The sequence below is a fragment of the Elephas maximus genome, chromosome 11 (assembly GCF_024166365.1).
Source record: "Elephas maximus indicus isolate mEleMax1 chromosome 11, mEleMax1 primary haplotype, whole genome shotgun sequence".
Lineage (NCBI taxonomy): Eukaryota > Metazoa > Chordata > Mammalia > Proboscidea > Elephantidae > Elephas > Elephas maximus.
The window spans coordinates 35,147,636-35,172,161 of NC_064829.1; the positions used below are offsets into that span (position 1 = coordinate 35,147,636).

Below are 24,526 nucleotides of genomic sequence, written 5' to 3' on the forward strand. Positions count from 1 at the left end.
GGTTTAGGTAACAAATGTTTTTAAAACAGAATAGAAAAATAAAAGGTCAAAAAGACTGCCCAAGCATATTAAAATTGCCTCCTTAGCCATGAGACCAGAAGAACCGATGGTACCCGGCTACCATCACTGAATATTTTGATCAAAGATTCCATAGAAGAATCCTGATCAAAAGGGTGAAATGCAGGACAGAATTTCAAATCATCATGGGCTTCAGACTTCCTGGAACCATGAAGGTTGGATGAATTCTTGAAACTACTGCCCTGAGATAATCTTTAAACCTTAAACCAAAAATATCCCCTGAAGTCTTCTTAAAACTAAACAATAGTTTAGCTTAACTAGTAAAAATGTCGACCTTGAGCTTTATGCTCTCTTGATCCCATACAGACTGATCCCTATCTATATAGGATCAAACTGGCAACGGCAACTTGAAAGATTAGACAGGAACCTTGTGGGGGAGGGCACAGAGAATTTATGTTAATGGGGGACAACAACTCAGAAAAGGAGGGTGAGAATGGTAGCACAACTTGAATGTAAGTTGCATGTCATAAGTCTCACTAAATGATACACGAGGAAATTGTTGAATTGGTGTATGTTTTGCTGTGTACACTTTCAACAACAACAAAATAAAATTATACTGAAAAAAAAAAAGAAAAAAAAATTGATCCTAGCATAAATCAAAAACATCGAATGCCACAGGATTTGAAAAAAAAGGGAATGTTTTTCACTAGAGCAGAAACAACAAAATGAAAAACATTATAAATTAAATGTTCAGGATGTAGAAAAGTAGTAACATGCTTTTAGTCCTGTAAAGAAAAGTCCTTCAAAGCATTAAAAAAAAATCCTAAAACTCTATATTCCCTTTGACCTAGTAATTCTACTCTTGATCACAAATCCCCAAAGAAAATTCAACGTTCTCTAAAAAGAATCTCCATAGCAGCATTATACATAAGAGAGGAAAACTGGAAGCAACCTGTATGTTCAAAAATAGAGGCACAGTTAAGTAAAACTCAGTTTTGCTAACAAAATGGGACAAAGGGCTACATAGCCATTTTTTAAGTCCTAAACTATTTTTAAAGAATGGAAATAGTCACACGAAATAACAAAAAATGTAAAGGCTGATCACCAAATACATCCACCATCTTTATTATTATATAAAAAACATACTAATGAAAACAAAACAAGTGAAACTGGAGGGATATAAGAGGTTCATTGAGTTCTTTTCTTCCTATAAAATCACAACAACAAAAAATAAAAGGTGATGGGAAGGTAACACTCTCTAAACTATATTCCAGCTTTTACATTTCACGCTCCTTCAGTATAGCTTTTCCAACGTGATTAATACTCCCTTATGTCTCCAACTAATACTTAATGTTTTTCCAGCACTTTCATAAAGATTACCACTTAATCATTTGGAGAAAAATCATCATCATTCATGGCACCTAGGTAACAACATTTTAACCTTCTGTACGGGATCTAGCATGCAAGGAACATAGCCTATAAAACCATACTATACATATTGTTGGGATCCTGGTGGTACAGTGGTTAAGCGTTTGGGTGCAAACTAAAATGTTAGCAGTTTGAATCCCCCAGCCACTCCTTGGAAACCCTATGGAGCAGTTCTACTCTGTCCTATAGGGTCACTGTGAGTCGGAAAGGACTCTACGGCAATGGGTTGGTTTTTTTTTTTTTTTTTTTTTGGTGTTACATGTTGTTTGGTCATAAATGTTCTTCCTCCTCTCCCTGAACGCCTTCAATGGGAAATTAAAGAAGCATCAAGAATGAGCAGTTATGATTCCAATTTGGATGCTGAACTCAACCTTAATATATTAGAGCATGCCATGAAGCCAATGCCTTGGGGAATTGGTGCATACCTTTTATGTACAGTTTCTCCTTTCCTTCGACACTATAGGACACACACACACAAAAAAAGCCATGGCAAAAGTGACCACTTTGGTTGGTCTAGCAACAGACCCTTTCAGCTGTAGTTTACACAAGATGGATGGACTTACTGAAATACACATACCTATGATCACGGATATGATCATAGCATTTGGCTTCAGTGTATGGACACAGCTTTGGATTACCATCCCCCTAAGAACACCAAAAAGACATAAAGACCTAGAGTTCTTCAAAGTAACAATACTCCAAGAGAAACTAACTGTAAAAAGGAATGTTGATACTCCACAAAAGCCTGAGCAAGCTTTTTTTCCTTCTTAAAAAATTACTTTTCTTCTAATAATCCATATTTTGACCTTTATGTTTTAAGTTTTACATTGCTGGTGTCCTTTAACATATTCCAAGAAAGATAAGAAAAAGGTAATGGTGTACCATGTGAAAAGCAGTTAAAAAAAAAAAGGTTACAAACTAACAGTGGTAATAGGTGAATGGACCAAAACTGTAGGAATTCCACCATAAACTACCATGCACAAGTCTCAGTGATGGTTAGAGTACCAAGGCAACAGTATTCTCAGTCTTTCACATTGAAAACTCTAATAAAATCCCAAGTTTCCAGATTATAGTAACAAGGCTCTAGCAAGTAGCTACGCTCTATTATCATCAGCATTCTCTAATAACAAGAAAATGAGCTTTCAATTTTCAAAATCTATTCAACATTCCAACGTAATTAACCTTGAGTCAATAATTTCCAGTGACGAACTATGTTTCTGTTTGTTACCAACACATTTTAAGCTTTTGGAAAAAGTAAGTAAGAGCAGGAATTACCCATTTAAAAATGAATCTCAAAAACATGTTGCAAAAATGCAACACTTTGTACTGTATCATTTTCCGTCTTAACTATTCTGCAGAACGTAATCAATATCTTGTGTACTACTCTAATAATATTTATAGATTATATAGGTCCCAGGATGCCAAATAACAATTTAAAGATTTACAGAAAATGACAAACCTGCAGAAGAAACCAAGACTCATATCAGGATAAACAATACTGGCACATATTTTGAATTAAACCCTCATCCTGTCAATCGTTCCCCACTTCACGGGATAGCAATTCAGTGCTGAGACAGACTGATAGCTCAAATACTCACTCATTAAAATACCATGTAATGAGGCAAGGACAAAAGGATATTTAAATTAAAAAAAAAAAAAACTTCATAAAGAGCACATAAACCCACCAAAAAATAGTTGTGAGCAAATCACAATTAGGAGAGGAATTAACATAAAATGACAACCTGCACCAAAGAACTTCACTAGCAAAGAGGCCATTTACATTTCAAAGTCCTCTGTCTATGTTATTCTTAAGTATCACCACTAATGTTTGTCAGTGCTGTGGTACCACTTCAGTTAAGGCTGTATGGTAGAGCTCTGTGTAAATTAATTAGTTGAGGTTGCACAGATATTCTAAAAGCTGCTCTCTTAAACTGCCTCAGAGGTCTGCAAGATTTGTGAGGAATTAAAGTTTAAATACAACTTACTAATCAGTTCTTCTTGCTTTTACATTTCAGTGATGTTTTGTGCAATAATAAGTCCATGAAAATACTACTACCCCAATTTTATTTGCTTTCAATTAGAGCTAAAGGAAGGGTGTTCAATTTTGCTTTCGATACTCAAGTTTTACATCACATTTTATCTAGACTTACTGGCAAACGTTTTCGTAACTATAACGAACTTGATGGGTATTTAAAAGGGAAATGTGTCCATATTTGAAATTCACATGTGCTACAACTAACCTGGTAGCTAGTAATTTATATAAACAACATCACAGCAAATATATGGACTTCAGGCTCCTTCCTCGAGACTTGTTAAATCTGTTCATTATAATTTAGCTTAATATTAATATTTGATATGTTTTATCAAAACTAATATTGTTTTCATTCCCTTTCTCAATTCAAAATACCAAGAGCATTTTTGCAGTAAATAATTCTTAAGACCATAAATAACTGCAACTAGATGTTTGGTAAATATTACACTTCAAAATAAGTATACATAAAAATAGTAAAAGTTAGTTGTGTAAAGGTTTTTGCTGCAAATTAAAAAAGAAGGAAAGGCAAAGTCTTCCAGAGATCACAAGCCTTCCAATTATGCAGATAAGAGATTCGTGAACTGCTCTGTAATCCTAAAATAAAGTCCCTACAGTCTTATTATAGTGATTGTGAAAAATTCATATTCGTTATACAGCAGAGATGATTTGGAGACCTTTCTAATGACTAATTTGTTTCAAACACATGGAAGACTGTCTACAGAGACACATCTTTTGAGCCAGTACCATTGAGGAGAGGCTGTCCTTCACGCACATCGTTCGGTAACACGGCGCTGTAAACATCTTCAGGAAATCCAGTCTTGCATAATGCGATCTCACCAGAAGCCTCTGCAGACGCCTGCGACACAAGAAAAAAAGAATGTACGCCATGACTGCTACCTCCTTCAACTGAGAAACATTCCACTTGGCATAAAGCCGCATTTTCCAACTATCTTGTACAAACAACCCCTTTGTTTCCGAGTGGTTACACTGAGAATGTAGAGGGCAAAGGGTTAATCTTTTTGATAACTGGAGTAGGAGAAACAAATCCCACTTGTCTTGCCCAGTAAAATCTCAATAATACACATTCTAGGTTCTTCTAAGGACTTAACATTTCAATTAAAATGGTCACTGTGACTGAGAACCACTGAGTTGGGGCTGAGTGATGGAGGAAACAGCCCAATATTCTTTAGGCTCCACAAATCTCTATCACTAACTTAATGTTTCATCATAAACACAGAAAATGTACACATCCAAGTATACAGATTTTCGTATTCTCATAGAATTCTCTATGAAGTTTGTTTCAATATGCCCTGTTCATTAAAAATAAAGTTACAATATAATCTAGGATACATAAAAAAAGTAAAACTAATCAAAAGCATCAATTTCTCTAATTTGAAGGATACGAATACCTTACAAACATAAATATCGATTAATAAAATTACATGTCATTTTTTTAATACTTAAAAATTATAAAGTAACAGTAAAAAAAAAAAAACAAACCCATATTTGTTACTATCTCCTTCTCAACCATCATGTGCAGGTAATTACCCAGTGAGCTCACAATGAAAGCAAGTGCTATCCACTTAGACCTCCAAGTCAGCTGAACTACTACTTCTGACACAATCGCAAGGCTACTGGCGCTTAGTAGAATTCACATAGCATTAACATTAATTACAGGACACTCCAGCCACCCTGATGAGGACCTGAAGAGTGGGTGGAGGCCATCTGAGCGAGAGATTTCAGTAGCCATGGTGACAGCATTAGGAATAGTCCACGCTGGTGAGGAGAATCAGAGATTAAGAGGAAGGAAAAAGGCAATCCCTAGAAGCAGAAGAACCTCAGAACAGTAGTTTCGATGAAGCAACACAATGCGGCTTAATAATTAAAGGACTGCCTGGATCACACATGTGAAGACTTGCAAATACTGACGTTGCAAAAGTCCAGACTAACCCAATATTTAAACTGGTTTTTTTGAGAGCTGAGAAAATCTTTATTTTATTTCAAATAAACATAGACCTTATTCAATATTACCCAGTATTTCATCTCAAAACGTTATTAGGAGCAACAGTGAGCCAGCTAATGGTACATTCCCATCAAATTAGCAAACAGTTGTAAATCTGTTACTTATTCTGAACCTCTATGTGCAGGAAAGGATTATATCAAGTCAAGGATATAGAGAACAACCAACGCCGTTACACAGGTATCAGTAGAGACTAGTACATTCACCTTGGGGTGCAATTTGGCAATATCCAACAAAGTTGAACGTGGATATATGCTACAGTGAAGGTCTATTCCTAGGGTAACTCTCCCACGTGTACTCCAGTAGACATATACAGAAATGTTCACTGCAGTATGGCTAATAATAGTAGAACTGAAGGCTACTTAAATGTCCATCGATAGGAGAACTGACTAATAAATTACCACACAGTCAAAATGGGAAGCTCAACAGCATTAAAATGGAAGAATTGGAGCTACAGTTACCCACATTAACCACACCTCAAGAAAATGTCAGTTTAAGTTCTATGTAAGACTGAATGAGAAATTTAATTATAAACCAACACAGGGAAGACTGTTATTTTCAGTAAATTTAGGAACCGATCTGTGCGACATTCCAAATTCAGGTTAAAGATAAAGCACACGGCATTATGAATCTTGCAAAAAAATAAATAAGAGCCTGACTGATGATTCATTTATGTAATGTTTAAACATGAAAGATAATATATTGCTATGGATACATACATATGTAGCAAGAATATAAAAATGTCCGGGGTAATGATAAACACCAAATTTAGGATAGCGGCTACTTCAAGGGAGGGAAAGAGAGAAAAAGCATCAGGAAAGATCATAAAGTTGGTTTCAATTCTATTTGTAATAGTTCCTCCAAAAAGGATCTGAGGCAAACAAGATAAAATATGAGATCTGTGTAGGCATATAGGTGCAAGTTACAGTATTCCCCATACTTCCTCCATGCTCCACCTGTATCATGATAAAAAGAGAAAATATTAGGAAGCTACTGAGAAGTGAGAAGTTGGGCTACTACTGACACACATCAAGTTTGGGGCACTAGGAGACACTCCAAGAGCAGACACCTGTAAGTACCAAGCACTTATACCGTGCCTGGGACAGAGAAAGAACTCAATAATGAAAGCTTTTGTATTTAGCTAAGCAAAACAAATAAGGGGAATTCCCCAGTTTGATACATAAAATGGACGGATCTGTTATAAATCTGTGTCCCACTAGTATGTATGTTAGGGGTCTGCCTGTTCACCGCAAGTCAAGGCTAACAGAGGTGAGGCCACAGAAGGGCCGCCAACCCATGGAGGTAAGGTAGGAGCAAAGCTCGGCAAGGTCAAGCAGGCCAGAAGCAAATGATACAGGAGAGGAGCACTGAGTAACTTGGGTTGTATTTCAATGTAGACATTCTAGTTCAGACAGCATGCATTTTTATAGGTAAGAACACAAAGATCAATCAAAGCTAAAGACTATATGAAAACGGTAAGCTTTTCACTGCCCTTTTTTTTTTTTTTTTTTTATCTTTTCCAAGGCATCTGAATTAGCAATAACAACACAATCCTGGTCCCAGCCCACAAAGAACAGGGTTTCGAGGCCTCATGAAGTCTATCTGCAATATGTGGACATACGTGAACATTAACTTCTGAGTTTCTGTTTCTGACTTACATTAGAAAAGGGGACTTCTGTCCTCACCACACTAAAAACCCAAAAACCAAACCCACTGCTGTCAAGTCAATTCTAACTTCTCTGTGCCTCACTTTCCTCCTGTATGAAATGGCACCTACCCAGCCAGGGTGGCTGTGAGAATCACAGAGACAATGTTTGCAAAGCATATCTCTAACAAATGCTGGCAACTGAGAGAAAATCCCAGTGGAGCTCCAGAGCCACCTTTGCAATCTTTATATTCATTTTAAACAGGTGAAGCTTTTCTAAATTCTTCTTCCCCATGGAGGGAAAAATGGATCCGTAAGACAACATGCTCCTGTTAAGCTATAACGTGTTTTCTTAAGAGCCAGGTTTATAAAATTACTAAAATATATATTTCTCTTCATTAATTTTATTAAGTTCCCCTCTCAACTCTCAGTCTGCAAATAATAAAATTAACATGCTCAAAGCACAAACAGGAAGCGTTTAAATGAAGACAATCACCACACTGGAAATGCTGCAGGCTTGTTTTATGCCAAGCACTGTGCTAGTAAGTGTTCCACCATCAGTACCTAATTCAATTCTCACAGCAACCCTACGAGGCTAGGGCTGGCATTGAGATGGCTGGGGAATAGAGCTGGAGAGCCAGGTCCACCCACTCTTGACCCTCTAGTGGCAGCAGCCTTATAAAGCACAATGAAAGTTCTCTAGTCTAACCCAAAGCTACCACTTGAATGTTCTACAACTGTGGTTCTCAACTATGGTTCATGTTGCCCCTCATGGGACATTTTGCAATGTCTGGAGACATTTTTGGTTGTCATGACTGGGCGAATGCTACTGGCATCTCGTGTGTAAATGGCCAAGGATGGTACTAAAATCCTACAGTTAACAGGATAGTCCTTCCAAAGAATTATCCAGCCCAAAATATCAGGAGTGCCAAGGTGAGACAGAGGAACCCTGTTCAACATCAGCATACGGGAAAAGGGCTGTCCAACTACCCTTTAAGGCCTTCAGCAGCAGAGAGCTCACTGTCTCCTCAAAAAGCCCTTTACACTTCAGACAACTCTTGTGGGAACCCCATCCCCTCCAGAAAGCCAAAATTCAGCCCCTGTAGCTTATCCTCAACATTAACTGAACACTCGGCCAGGCCCCAAACTAGGCTCTGGAAGTTGAAAAATGAGAAAGAGAAGCCCTCCCCTCAAGAAGGTCACTGTGTGAGAAGAGGAGATTGTAAATAGCACGTACTTCCCCAATGTCTGAATACTCCAATGGTCATCAAACTTTTTCTGCAAAGGGACAGCCCGCACACATTTCACATTTTCCTGGGGCCACATGATCTTGAAACTATTCAACTCCGCTGTTGCAATGCAAAAGCAGCCAGAGACTACCAGTAAACAAATGAGTATTTATTACCATTGCAATAAAACTTTATTCACAGACACCGAAATTTGAATTTCATATAACTTCCAAGTATCACAAAAATGTTCTTTTTTTTTTTTTAAGCATTTAAAAATATGAAAACCATTCCTGGCTCACTGACTATATAGAAAGAGACAGGAGGACTGTAGTTTGCAGACGCCTGCAATAGTGTGTCCCGTTTTATAAAACTCTGCTCTCTCTCTTAATTTTCATGACACCCCCCTGTGGGAGGTGAAAGTACCCATATTTTACAAATGAGCGAATAGGTTTCCACACAGAACTTCTGTGAATACCCAGGACCTCAAATCCTACAGGCAGAGGCAGGATTCTAACCGAATACTCTTTCCAAGTACAACGAATAATTACAATTCACTCAAGCAACATGTTCCGAATGTCCATTTGCCAACGGAAAAAGACAATGAAGACACAGCCCTGCCTTTAAGGAGCTCAGGACTTCATGTGGGAGCAAAACAAAGAGATAATTACAATGGAGAGTAGCGACCCAGAGGCAGAGACATGCAGAGGGCAGACATAAGGGGAGCCCCAGGGAGGGGGTTTTGGGCCTCCCAAGCAGAGCCCAAGAGTGGCCAGGCGGCAGGGGGTGGCAGGGAAGCCATCCCAGGCGGTCACTGCTTGAGCTAGAACAAGGCAGCAAGAAGCAGCATAGTGCCTGGGGAATTACAATGAGTTCAGTGTCGCTGGAGTCCAAGAAGCAAGGCAGGGAGTCAAAAGTTGAGGCTGGGGTGCTGGACAGGGTTAGATCATAGATGGCCCCAGTGTCTGAAAGCTTGGGGTTATCCTGTTAGCTGGGGCGGAACCAGGGACAGATTTTCAGCACAGCAGATTGTGTTTGATAGAGAATATTCTGGTGGCTTCATGGGAAATATATGGGGGGGGAGGGGAATGACAGCTGGAAAACAAGTTAGGACACAGGCCTGAATGCAGGCAGGGGCTGCAGAACAAAGGAGGGGTGGCAGATTTTATCAATATCCAGGCAGTTAAAACTGATAGGGCTTAGTGAGGGCAGTGACTCACAATGAAGAGAGGGAGGAGGGGGAGGGAGGAAACAACAGCCTCTCCCATGTTTCCAGCTGAGTGACCGTGGACATGGACTCCACAAACTAAGAAAGATAATCGCAAAATTGTAACGGCATGAGCAAAGTGCTGAAGAAGCAGAAAGAATGGGATGATAAGTCTGCCTGGGGAAGTCAAAGAAGGTTCCGCCACAGCTCAAGTGACATTTAGGCTCTGTCTTTAAGGATGATTAAAAATCCGCCAAGAGAAGGAAGAGGGAAAGGGAAAGGGCATTCCAGGAAAAAGGTATGGCAGGAACAAAGCCCATGGTAACTTATACTGAACTTGGAATCAACCAAAACAAGACTAAAAAAGAATCTTTTTTACCAGGCAACTGTTGCTAAGTCATGTCTTCCTTATCCATACCTTTGATTGTGGGCCCCTAGGGGCAATAATTAAGGAATTGTGGTGGCGCAATCATTAAGTGCTCAGCTACTAACTGAAAGGTCCATGGTTCAAACCCACCAGCACCTCTGTGGCAGAAAACGCCTGGTGATCTGCTTCCATAAAAATCACAGCCCAGAAAACCCTATGGGGCAGCTCTATTATGTCCTATAGGGTTGCTGTGAGTTAAAACTGACTCGACAGCACGCATTAACAACAACGGCAATATTTTACATTTAACCCTCCAATATTTCGACTCTATAAATTAGTAATTCCAGCTAGTTTTAGCCACTCCCCCAAGCTTTAGGTCTCAAGAAAGTCTAACGAGACACCCCAAAGCTCTAGTCATCATGAAGACGTTGCTCAGATTCTTACAACAGGGTGTGTCGTCTGCCTCAGGCATCAACCCTTCCCATTGGCCCAGGCCAACCCAGGCTCTTGAGACGAGGCGGTCCAATGTGTAGTTGTAGTGATTGGGATGATGGACTTTCAACCAGCCAGCTGCCAGAGTTTGAATCCTGGCTCCACTACTGACTATGAGACCTCAGAGATGCCACAGTTCCCCCCTCCATCTGTGTAATAACAAAGGCAGAACATATTCATAGAGAAGAAGGATTAAATGAATCGATATGCATATTAGGATGGTGCCTGGCACATGGTTATTTGATGTGCTAGCTATTACTAGTAGTAGCAATGATACTATTATTACAACACAAACCCAACTCACGGTATGTCTGTCATACAGCGGTGTGCTCCCAAACTTACTCTGCTACCAAGCATTCTGAGGCATTTGTTTAAAATACAGATTCCTGGGTCCCAGCTCCAGGCTCACTATAGACAGAGTCTCAGGAGATGTGATGGGGAAATCTGTGTATTTAGCAGGTGCTCATGTCATTCCTTTGCAGTCTGTATTGCATTTGGTGGCCAGGCATCCAGTCTGTATTTCTCCCTCTAACCTCCAAGGCTTTTCCGAACTCCAGATACAGTATACTGACCATTTTGCCCTGGCCTTCCAGTCTAACAACAACAAAAACAAAAAGCAATAAAGAAACAATTATTTTTCTGTTCTCAACAATTCCATGTTTTCTCCTTGTTACTGTGTGCATCTGAAAATGGAAACTGCAAGCCGTCCTCTGGTAATTACTGCTTCTAGAATTTCTCCCTATGGGAGCAGGGGACTCCCTATTCTTTTGTCTGGAAACTACACCCGCTTGATTTTGTTTTGTTTTTAATTGGGACAGTATCCCCTTCTCCAATCTTCTGGTAATACCCTCGTTTCCAGAATTCCTCAAAGATTATAAACAGTCAGCAAGTCCTCCCGCCCACCAGGCTGAAATTCATGCTGGTCAGAGAGCATCTGAACTCACTGAGTCCCGCTCGGAGCTTTCACACAATCAGCTCACTTATCTTGAGTTTCAATTTCCTCTTACAAGTATTTGCTCTACTCTTCCCAGGCTGAAGATCAACCTCCTTGTCTAAAAAGGACAGCAGTGTAATAGGAGTTAAGGAGTCCTGCTTCCCTGTTAGTATTAGTTTATCTGTTCCAGTTCTGAACTCTAAGAGACATCCCTTTTCGTTCTTGTTAAAAACTTTACACAGTCCCAATACTGTGAACTTTAAAGCCTTGAATTCACTACTTTTTAAAATTCCCACCATCATTATTCTTTTTTAAGGGTATCCTTTTCTTTTTTAAGAATATACCAGTTATCCTTGATCACTGGTTCTGCTTTCCGATATCCTCCGAGTCACTCCTAAATTCAAGCTCTTAAATGTTCCATGTGGAGCCACATCAGACTTTCCAATCACTTCTTCCTGATCAAGATCATTTGCTAAGAATTTCACATCTGAAAGTGGCCCAAACCTATTGGAATCATCTTCCTGGCTCTGAAGACTGCCTAACCAAAAACCTAGAATATATTGGTTACCCAACTATTAAGTTAGATGTCTTCTCCCAAAGCATTAATTTCTTCCTTTTTGTTCATCAGGCATTCTATGGTCAAAATCAAATAACAATCTGACTATTGTAAAGCAGATTATCAAATGTGGCCAACGGAGCTGAAAATGTCCTTTTACTTCATTCTCCTCATTCTTTATGGAAATAAAGGCAGGTAATGATGTGCTTAGTGGCCGAGACCGAAGACTCTGGAACAAACCTGCTTGGGTTTGAAACCTGTCTCCATCCCCACCACCCCTGTGACCTTTACAAGTTATATAACCTCACTGTGCCTTAGTTTCTTCTTCTGTGATAGTAATAATGATGATGATGATGAAGAAGACATACTTAATAGTATGAGCCACATGGGACTGTTGTGAAGAATATAAAGTGCCAAAAACAATACTTGATTGACCATAAGGTAAGATTTAGCTATTATTATGTTGTTGCTTTTGTTGTGGAGATTTTACTTCTTTGCTCAGTGAACACCGAGAGATACTTTAAAAGAATTTTGTCAAGTAGGAATACAGTAGAGAAATCAAGGTCACAATAAAAAAAAAAAAAAAGTCACAAAAATAGATACAAAAGAAACACAAATGGAATTCCTTCAATAATATGTGTTTTGTGGGGTGGGAGAGGTGGATGGGATGATAGAAAAAGAGAGAAACTATAGTAATATTTTTGTTATGCATTCAAGTCTTCCAAATGATAGAAATGAATATAAACAATTAATGAAGACATTTTCTAAAGCAGTTAATTGGGTACATGGTAATAGAATAATGAAATTGTTCAAGACCAATTCTGCATGACTAATTTTTTATTTTTTAATCCAATTTATCACCAAGCAATTACATTTGCCAGATTCTCTACATTTCACAGGATTCCATCCATGATGTTGGAGGCTACGTTAAGAAGATTATTCAAGAGCTAGTGCCTCTCTCTAAAGGTTTTCTCTGTGTCAGTTTATGACATTGATGACACTTCTGGATTTAATATCCCTTGAAACAAGCTTTAAGCATGCAGAAGTTTAACAACGGACTTAGATATTTTGGTTTGTCCCATACCATTCTGGAGGAAAAGTGCAGCATTTTGTACAGGTTCTTTAACTCTTTCTTATCTACCTTAGGTGCAAAGGCTTATAATCAACTTGGGTATTCATTCAAATACATGGAATGAATGGCCATTTCTAATATTTACTTCATGTTTACCATGTGCCAAGAACTATGTTACTGTACTTTCTGTGCATTTCATCTCATTAAATCCTCACAACAACCCTATGGGTAAACCCATTACTGTTGAGTCCACTACCACTCATGGCCACCCCACATATTTCAAAGGAGAACTGTGCTCCATGGGGTTTTCAATGGCTGTAATCTTGTGGAAGTAGATTTCCAGATCTTTCTTCTGCTACCCTATGGGTAGGTACTATTATTAATGCCATTTTGCAGGTGAGGAAGCCATCTTAAAGTATATTGTCCTAGGTCATTTAGCTAGTCTGTCTAGGGATAGTATTCAAACGAGCACCAAATGGCTTTTGAGACCACCCTGAGCCACAGCCCAACTGCCAAAAAAAGCCATGGAAACCATTTACATGCACTGACACGTAATACCTGACAAAGGACTACAGATGATTAAAGATGAGTTAACACCAAGTGAAAAATCTGCCTTCTGCCATTGTGATTTTTATCCTAAAATATGATTCTTATATATGATATGTGCTACATATGATATGGAGTCCCTAGGTGATGTAAACAGTTAACATGCTCTGCTAATAACTGAAAGGTTGCAGGGTTTGAGTCCACCCAGAGACGCAACGCAAGAAAGGCCTGGTGACCTACTTCTGAAAAATCAGCCATTGAGAACTCTATGGACACAGTTCTACTCTGACACAAATGGAATCACCATTTGTCAGAATCGACTTGACAGCAACTGGTTATATATATGTGATGCGTCATGGAAATGACTGCAACGCTTCTGGTCACTATGGACAAATTGGAAGGAAACATAACTCAGGTTAAATTTTCTTAAACATCTTGTTTTTTAAGTCACTCAAATAAAAGCCCCCAAAACTCTTCTGAGTACACATGGAAAAATATCACTAAATACCTATCACGGCTAGCATATTAATTTTCAGTGCATGATATTTATGAAGAGAATAACTACAGCCTACAATAAACTCTCTGCACACTTTCTATGCACTGGGGTCACATGTACTCATGTACACTTTGGCCCATTTCATAAAACTGGGAGCATGGTTTCACTTTTGAAAAATTATTACAGATATTTACAGTTCCCATAGCTTTGATTTAATTTGAATAGCTGGCCATAGCAATAATTTATCTAATTCTGAGTTCTTCATAAGATAAACATAACCCAAATTATAACATTATTCTTGTAAGAAAACAGCCATTTATGACACAGCGTCCAGACACAAGCACTGCTGTAAAGAGGGGACTGTCAATACGTTGGAATTTAACGCCATTCCTGGATATGCTCAGAAGCAGCACCCGTCCAGTGGTGTTATAACAGATCAAGCAATAAAAAAGTAAATCAGCATGGCCTGCACACAAATTGAGAGGTTATACAGGGCCGCTATGAGTTGGAATCGACTCGATCACAATGGGTTTGGTTTTTGGTTTAGAGCTAATACGGTCAGTTGCAGCTTCAATGCAAGGGCTAAAGATTAGTATTTGCCAACCACTGTAAGTGACTTGGAAACCCTGGTGGTGTAGTGGTTAAGTGCTATGGCTGCTAACCAGAAGGTCAGTGGTTCAAATCCACCAGGCGCTCCTTGGAAACTCTATGGGGCAGCTCTACTCTGTCCTATAAGGTCACTATGAGTCGGAATCGACCCAATGGCTGTGGGCTTTTTGGGGGGGTAAGTGATTTAAGTCGGGTTATTTTGCTAGTTTCACTGTGTTAATCTTTACAGGAAGAATGTTTACCTGCCTCTCCCCTGATGTTCTTTCCTTATAGAAGGAACTGTGCTAACTATAACACTCCAAGCCCAGGACAGCAGTTCTCCACGCCCAAGGCTCTTTCAGGGCATCTGTAAAGGCACTACTATTTCCATAACATAATAAAACATATTTTCCTTTTTCAGTCTCATTCTCTCACAAGCCCACAGCGGAGTTTTTCAGAGGCTACATGACGTGTGATACCTCAACAGTCAGTGCGTAAGCAGATATGAAAAATCAGCTGTTTTCTATTGAGCCAGGCAATGCTATTCTTCTTACTAATTTTTTTTTTCTATTTTAGAGAATAAGTTTATTTTTCATAAAAATGTGTACATACTAGAGGAACCCCCAAAACTATGCCCCCAGACCCTCTGTTAACCCAGAACGGAGAACATTCCCGAAGCCCACTCTTTAGACAAAGATTAGACAGGACTATAAAACAAAAAACAATACACGTGAGGAAGATGCTTCTTAGTCTAATCAGATACACGAGATCAAATGGGCAGCTCCTGTCCAAAGGCAGGATGAGAAGGCAGGAAGGGACAGGAACTGGTCAAATGGACACACAGGAACCTGGGGCGTAAGGAGGGAGTGTGCTGTCACACTGTGGGGATTGCAACCAATGTCACAAAACGATACGTGTATGAATTTTTGAATGAGAAATTAACTTGAACTGTTAACTTTCACCTAAAGCACAATAAAAAAATTCATTGGATAATGCTCACCAAAAAAAGAAAAAAAAGTGTATATACGTTAACACATGTAATGGGTTATTTTTAAATGAATTAATAAACATTTTAACATTTTCTCAGTTTAATTTCTAATATGGTAATCATCGATAGGTATTATCCACACACACGAATGTTCTTCGGTGTCATCAACAGTTTTTAAGAGTGTTAAAGGGTCCTGAGACGGTTTGTGAGCTGCTGCCCTAGAGAGAAGAGCGATGGACTGAACTTACCTGAAGGCTGCACTTGAAAGAAGAATCTGGGCAACCGTTCCCAACCCTGTCCTCTGCTCCTCTCACCTGGGAGTCAGCATGCCACAGTCAAAAAATGTGACCATCTCATTTTCTCTGCTCTGAGTCCGCAGAGCCCCTGCAGCATTCCTGGGGGGCAGGTGACCCAACCCTGCCTGCAGGTGGATGGGTTTGTCTGTGGAAATGTGGGATTTGGGTAAAAAGTGGATTTGCCCACAGATAAAAAGCCACGTCCTCCAGTCTGGAATTTACCAAAATTCCAGTGATATTTTCCTTTCCTATTTACTGACTCATTTGGCTTATATTTCACTTAGTTCAGAACTCAGGCAGAGAAGAGCGGTCCTATTTATGGGGCCCCTTCAAAGACTTCGGCATTTATTTGAGAAATAAAAATAGGAGCCCAATGTTGGGGAACAAGATGCTCCTGAAGGAACTGGGGCGTCTGGAAGGGCAGAAAGGATTCTTTTCTCCGGCCCTGCATGTTTTTTAACTTGGCAGTTTGCAGTCTTTATTGCGCAATGCAGCTGGTTTTTATACTTAGGCAGGTGGCTTTTAACATCAAGAGAGTTTGATTCCTAAACCACAGGGTATTTTGATCTTGATGTATGACCGCAACTTATGGCAGTTTATTCCATAGCAAAGTGGCTGTTTCTATAGATGTAGGATCTCAAGCAAAGACAGTGGATCTCAGGAAGGACAGTAGGCCAAGGATCTGAGAAAAGTATAAGGACACACAGTGACCTCAGCCAAATGGTGGGCGCTTGTGGGTGCAGGCTGCTGCAGCTTGGCCTGGATAGACACAGGTGGGAGGCCCTAGTAAGGATGTGAAGCAGTGCAAGACTTCTGAAGAGGCTGTGCCCAGGCTGAAGAAGCAGAAGCTACTGAGACACATGCTGCCTAAAGGCTCGCGAACAAATGAGTCCTACTTTCAAATGACAGTTCAAGAGTCTGAATGAGGTTCTCACTTTAAATTATTAGTGATCACCCTACGAGGACAGCCCCCCAGATTAGCTGCCTCAAATTCCAGAGCAAAGGGCCTCTCACAGCTTGACCACAGGCTCAAGGGTCAGCCTCCACCAAGAGGTCTGGATACAGCCTTCCTATCCCAGAGCGAGTGGCATGGAAAGACCCAAGGTGGAACTGACTGAAAACGTCTGCTTCCAAGACAGGGCGTCCCCCAGTCACCCACCAGGCAGAGCCCAAGCTGGTGACAGCACTGGGCTCTGAGGGAAATGCAAACTAGGAGGTTTTGAATGTATGGTTGGGATGCAAAAGGAAACTGGGAGAGGCTCCCTGTGATAGGTTAAATTTAGCACTATGTGTTATCACCTGGGTGTGGGGGGTAGGGGGACCCACCACGCAGGCTGGTTTTTCTTGCACAGAGCTGGCACTTGAGATATTGCCAACCTCCTGCAAGACTCAGAATGTGGCAATGTAGCAAACCCAGTCTTTTTTAGGTGCTTTTCTTCCCGTCCAGCATACTAAATATCTTTTAGTTCCCACTTACCCTTTGAACTCTCTGCTCAGTTCAAAGGTCATGTGTTTTAGACAAGAGGCTTAGACCGACTAGCATCCAGGGAGGGCTAGAACGGAAACCATTTTCTCCATCCACTATCAGTACTTCACTCAGATATCACTAGCCCTCTCTATGATGGTCTTCAGAACATGAAAAACAGACCCTGGGAACATAATTTCACCTGGGACAACTCTTTCAAGAGCAGGAACTGGTTTGCTTTCTAAATTTGTCAATTGAGAGCTACTGCTGTAATCAATCTTGCATGACCCATTCACTTTGGGAATTCACTTAAAAGTAAAGCTGTAGATCTTATAAGGCTTCCTGAGTCTGGAGGCAGTACTGTCCTGAGAGACTGCCCACCTCCTCTGAGGGGATCACCACACCTCTGGAGAAGCACACACTCAAAGGTTCAGAACATAATTTCAATGGTTAATCCAAAGGCTGGGGAACATGAGAGCGGAAGCTTTACTCCCTACTGCCCTGTAGACGTAGCTACACTAGTAATAACACTCCTGACCTCTGTCTACCTCTCTGGTTAGTCCGGATGACACAACTGAGCATATCGAGTCCATTCCCCTCATCACCTGTTTTCTCTCGGAGCCAGCCAGACTACAGAGTACTAATATTATGATGCTTATAGGTCTTAAAGGGGCAGGATCTCCAGGTGGGGAACTCCATCTTTATTCAGCACTGGCAAAGATGAGAGATAAGAAGAGAATTCATTCTAAGAGCCCATACGTTTAAGCCACATTCCCCAACCTAGTCTTTATCTGTAATAAAGGTGGTATTTTGATTCTTAATCTGCTGATTCTTTTATCTTATTTTATGTTTCTCTAGAACTCAGGGGGGTAAGAAGCAGTATATATTAGGTCCCTTCGAAGACACAGAAATCACCTACAAAGTCTCAATCTTACTTAACAGTAAAAGGCCAAGATTATCAAAAAGAAATCAGGTCAAATAGCACAATATATCAGCAGCAGTGCCACGATCGCACTAGGATGGCTGGGCACTGACAGTCTGAGAGCAGAGAACCAAGGCTTCTCAAGTATTTGGGGAGTCCCAGCGCTGGCAAGAGACAGCACATTTACCTCTGGATTAGTGGGTGAGTATGAATCTGAGCCAGGCTGCCATGAGGTCGGGAGAACCATCAACCACTCTCATCAGATGCTTGCATCTCATTTAAGTCATCAGTAAGAGGCCCTGCAGGAGCCCTGGTGATGCAGTGGTTAAGAGTTCAGCTGCTAACTAAAAAGTCGGCAGTTTGAATCCACCAGCCGCTCTTCCTTAGAAACAGTATGGGGCAGTTCTATTCTGTCCTATAAAGTTACTGTGAGTCAGAATACGCTTGATGGCAACAGGTTTGGTTTTTTTGATATGGGGCCCTGCTGCCAGTGATAGAAATCACCTGTTTCCAAAGTAGCCTATCCCACTTCTAGCTCAATCTCTTAGATTCTCCCGTTCATTAAGGCCAAAATTATGCTTCCTGCCACTGGGATCCCTTACATCCTCGTTCTAATGTCCAAATCCTCCTCCAGGTTGCAACCCTGCAAAGTCTTGAGTAGCTTTCTCTTGCTCCTCCTGCAACTACTCTTACGCGGCCTTGAACAGAACTTGGGAGCTGTTACCAAGAAGGCAAAACACTGTTCAAGGCCTGGTAGGATCACCTACTAAAAGTGTCCCTTCACAGCTGGGAGTGCACGGTGGGGTGTGTATGGCTTTCTGTATGAGAGACTGACTTGATTTGTAAACTTTCACCTAAAGCACAATAAATAAATTAAAAAAAAAAAAAGAAAAGTGTGCCTTCAGGTGAATGGTTGAAGGAGGGCTCATTCTGACATTTGTAAAAGATAATGATGATAATGCCAAGGTATCTCTTGGCACTGTTGCAAGGATAACATGAGACAATGCAGGTAAAGTGCTTGGCCTGCGACACCTTGAACATTCACGAAATATTCGATTTAATCATGAGTCATCTTTCAGGAAGGAAGGCAGTCTGGGAAACACATCTTCATACAAACCACGACTGAAAGTATAACGTGAAGGTAATGGGCAGACGGCAAAGCCAAACCACAGACAAGGTACTGAGCCTTGGTTGGTAGGTTAGTTTCCATAGAAGAAAAGGCCAAAGCATATGTAAAAAAAATACTTAACCTCCTTAGTAACCAGAAAAATCTAAACTAAAACAACAGTGTGATATGATTATGCCAAAATCAGAAAACCAAACCTGTTGCCATTGGGTCGATTCTGACTCACAGCGACTCTGTACGACTGAGTAGAACTGCCCCATAGGGTTTCCAATGAGCAGCTGGTGGGTTCAAACTGCTGACCTTTTGGTTAACAGCCATAACTCTTAACCACTGCACCACCAGGGCTTCATCAGTATACCAGATTGTTTAAAATTCTGGTATGAGGATATCTCACAGTTTGACTCTATCAAGTACCCTAAAACTAAAAACAGAAACAAAAACATACATGGTGCTGGTGGGCCACTTTGGAAAACCGCTGCATCAGCTAATCAAGTTGAACGTGCCATGCATACCCTGTAACCAAGCAATTGTACTCTTTGGTCCATACCCCAGAGCGGATGCAGACCAGCATTCCTCCACATGGGAGTTGATGAGAAATGCACATTCTCAGGCCTCGCCACAGACTGAGTGAATCAGAAGCTCAGGGTGGGTCCAGGAATCTATACTTTAACAACGAGGAATCTGTGTCTTAACAAGCTGTCCAGCGATTCCCATGCAAGCTGAAGTTTGGGATGCCCCGCTCTACACTATCTCCCGGATGGCATATTCAGCAATGTTTACAGCAGCATTGTTCATAGTAGCAAAATAACAAAAATCTGAAACCACACAAGTCCATCAACAATAAATTGAATAAATAAATTGTACCACATCCATAGCATGGAAAGCTCTAGGGCAGTGAAAATGAGCAAATTACAGCTACACAGCTCAATGTGAATGAATCTTACAGACATGATGCTGAGCTGAAAAAGCAAACTGCAGAAAAACATACAATATAAATATATACATATATATGCACACATACATTATATACACACAAAAGTACGTGCATGGTACACATACATATGTACGCATGATATATATACTTATGTAAACATATACACATATATTTATATGTGGATGGTAAAGCTACGATAAAAGCAGTAAGCATTAGGAAAATGGGAATGCTAGTTTATGTCTGGGAGGGAAGAAAGGAATGGGGAACGTGACCGGAGAGGGAAACTGGGGACCTCTAAGGTACTGGCAATGTTCTATCTCTTTACCTGCCTGGTGGTTATACTGGTATACCTTAAATACTTTAATTGTTCTTTAAACTGTACACATACGCTTTATATACTCTTCTACATTGCACCATATTTCACAATAGCTTAAAAAAGGAGTGCTCTTCAGACATTACAAAATAGAAATGAATGCCAGTCACGCCTTAATTTTTTACCTGCATTCAAATACGTATCAAACCTCGCAACACAGGCTCTGATACTAGGCAAGTTGCATGCGAATACCAGCTCCATCATGTAACAAAATAACTGTGGAAATTTTGGTTAACTTTTATGTGCTTCAGTGTTCTCATATGTAAGTTGGGTATAATTTTTTGAGCATTAAATGAGTTAATACATGTAAAGTGCTTAGAAAGTGCCTGGCACATAGTAATTACTCAAAAATGGTAATTATTAGGCTAAAGGAGGTCTGGTGGGACTGTGGTTAAAGCGCTCAGCTGCTAACCGAAAGGTCGATGGTTTGAATCCACGGGAGAAAGATGTGGCAGTCTGCTTCTGGAAAGATTCACAGACTTGGAAACTCTAAAGGGGCAGTTCTACTCTGTTCCACAGGGTCACATGTAAAGGGCTTAGAACAGTGCCTCGCACACAGTAATTACTCAAAAACAACAAAATATTATTAGGATAGAATGATACTGAGGTAAAAGGAATATTTCCTGTAGTAAATCTCATGAGCATCTACGAGAGCAATGGATCTTACCTTCGCTTTGGCTTTTCAGGTTCTGTGCAAATATAATGTCATGTACCCTAAACCCTCTCCCCTACTGGGTCCCCGACATCATGGTAAAAGTATTCAGAGACTAACTTTGGTGCCAGGTTAGTCCCAAAACACACACCCTACCTTCGCTCTTCACACACACAAGCACACCCACCAGGGTCCAGGCCAGGACAATTAAAGAATTAGAGAAGGCACAGAACTAGAAGACACCAGAATGGTTCCCATCTGATTCTTTGTTATTCTCAAATCAATCGCTGGTAGCATGACACTCCATGTACATTAATCTTTCTCCCTAGTTATACAAGTCAAGAATCGTATTAGCCTAGAAATCATCTGTTAGGATTTAAGGAGGAATGTTCAAATCCCTGACCTTTAATTGTGGCTTGCAAGTGTGGTCTAAGGAACGCTGGCAGCAGTGCACACAGCTACAAGTCATGTGGCTGTAATACTGAATATACAAGGCCTTGCACACATCAAGTGCTCAACACTGACTCTAATAACTCAGTTACCTCTTGCTTGTGTCTATGTAAAATAATGATAATGATTATATCCCTGTTATGGATTGGACTGTGCCCCCCAAAACATGTGTTGAAATCCTAACCCCTATACCTGGGGATGGGAGCCCTGGTGGAGCAGTGGTTAAGAGCTACAACTGCTAACCAAAAGGTCAGCAGTTCGAAACCAGCAGCTGCTCCTTGGAAACTCTATGGGGCAGGTCTACTCTGTCCTTATAGAGTCACTATGAGTTGGAATCAACCGAAGGCAACAGGTTTGGTTTCACACCTGTTTGGAAATAGAGCCTCTCTATTACGTTAATGAGGTCACATCAATGTATGGTGTGCCCTAAACCCAATCACCTCTGCATTATAAGGACCTATGCAGACACAGAGACAAGAAGCGTGAATTTGGAGATTGCCAAGGAACCCAGGAATGCTGGAAGAGACATGGATCTTCCCCCAGAGCAGATACAGACAGAGGGAGCCTTCCCCTAGACCCCACGCCCTGAATGCAAACTGCTAGCCTCCTGGACTGTGAGAAAACACATGGCTGTTCTTGAAAGCCACCCACCAGCACTAGGAAACTAAGCCCCTAAATGTTCAAATAAACAGAAATGGCGGAATGGCCCACCAGATGTTAAAACTTACACAAAGTTACTATTATCAAAGTCCTATGGAAGCCATTGACATATGGCTAGCAGCACTTACCACTTGCTTACTCAGTGAAAGCACTGTTCTAAGTGATTTATTTGTTAACCTATTTACTCTTCACAGGAGCCCTGGTGCCGCAATGGTTAAGCACTGAGCTGCTAACCAAAAGGTCAGCAGTTTGAATCCGCCAGTGGCTCCGAGGAAGAAAAGGCCTGGCAAGCTCCTCCTGTAAAGATCGCAACATAGGAAGCCCTATGGGGCACTTCTACTCTGTCCTAGAGGGTCACTGTGAGTCAGAATTGACTCAACGGGAGACAACAATGACATTTACTCTTCACAACTATCTTATGATAATCTTACGATAGATACTATTTATTACCCTCATTTTACAAATGGGCATACTGAGAGAATAGAAATGTCAAATATACTGTCCAAGTTCACAAAATAATCAAGTGTCAGAGCCAGACACAAAGGCTTCAGGGTTCCCATTTTTAACCACTATGTACACTGCCTCTCTAGGCTAATAAATAATTCAGTTTACTGAAGAGAGAAAAAATAAATTGATTCAAATATCAACAAAAAGCATTTCAATTAATAAAAATAGAAATTTTATTTCAAAATACACATGCATAATTGTGTGCATGTATGCTATCTATATAAAATCCAAGAAAAAAAATAAAGCAAGGTCCCCTACCTCACACCACACATAAAAATAAATTTAAGTAAAATATCTAAATGTGAAAATATAAAGAGATTAAGTAAAATCTGATACAGCATAAAGCCTGCAAAACTGTCTTTGGAGGTAGACAGGTCTCAATTTATATCCCCATTCACCAACTAAAGAATAGCATTCTAGACACACATCTACATTTCTTAATTACAAAAAACCAGGACTTAGGAAAAAATAAGGAATCAGAATCAGGACAACATTCACTACATATGCAAATACTAAAAAAAAAAAAAAAAAAAGCTACCTCACGGTTTTCCAAAATGTTTTTATGTTTATATTCAGTGATCTGCTGAATAATCCGTGGTTATCTACGTTTAAATGTATCACTACTCCTCTTGAAAACAGTTCCATCAAGACAGCCTCAAATAAAGGGAAGACCATAAACCAAATCATGAATTCAATTCATTTTCATTTACAAGGTACTTACTCTAAATCAATTTGTAAATTAAACCAATGGTTATGATATTCTTAGGGAGCCCTGGTGGAGGAGGGGCTAAGCACTCCACCGCCAACCGGAAGTCGGCAGTTCGAACCGACCAGCCGCTCTGTGGGAGAAAGATGTGCCAGTTGGCGTCCGTAAAAATTACAGCCTTGGCAACCCTATGGGGAAGTTCTACGCTGTCTTACAGGGTTGCTACGAGTTGGAATCAATTTGACAGCAATAGGTAAACAGGTAAATGATACTTTCCCCAAATGTTCTTAGTTATTTGTCAAATAGAAAAGAAGAACTGTAAATTAAATTAAATACTGAAAACACAAATCCTGCATGCAAACAATTACTCTTTTGGTAGAGAAACAATGTGTAGGGCAAAAGCAAGTAAAACACATGTTAATAGACTAAGGCCACACAAACAGTACATTTTTTTTTTTTAATATTGTATAATAAAGTCTACATGTGTAAGAATATAAATAGATTAGAGGAGCCTTGAAGCACACAAGTCTTCGGTATGCAATTACCTAAGGGATTTGTCTCCTATTCCTCATTGGTGTACATGGAATTCTCCACCTACAAGCTACAGCTACTACACTGCGATTATAAATGGGAAGAAAAGACCTCTTGAGTCAAGATCTTGGGACAAGCATGGGCACTTTGCATCCCTCATGGCAACCTCTCAGAGCTTCAAAAAGCTACACAAACAAGAGAGTCAACTGTACACTGAACATACAGAAAACTAGGTTTTTAGCATTATAATCGCTCAGTTTAACCTTTTTTAAATTAAAAATAAATCTTG

At 40.2% G+C, this 24,526-nt stretch overlaps 1 protein-coding gene across 1 annotated transcript in view; it reads right to left on the bottom strand.

Annotated features, from left to right (window-relative positions):
* Positions 1-24,526, bottom strand: part of CDH2 (cadherin 2) — a 259,546-nt gene that overhangs the window by 224,248 nt on the left and 10,772 nt on the right. Inside the window, exon 2 of the mRNA XM_049900351.1 lies at positions 4,223-4,334. Within this exon, the coding sequence (XP_049756308.1) occupies positions 4,223-4,334 (112 nt within the window). The remainder of the gene's footprint in view (positions 1-4,222; positions 4,335-24,526) is intronic.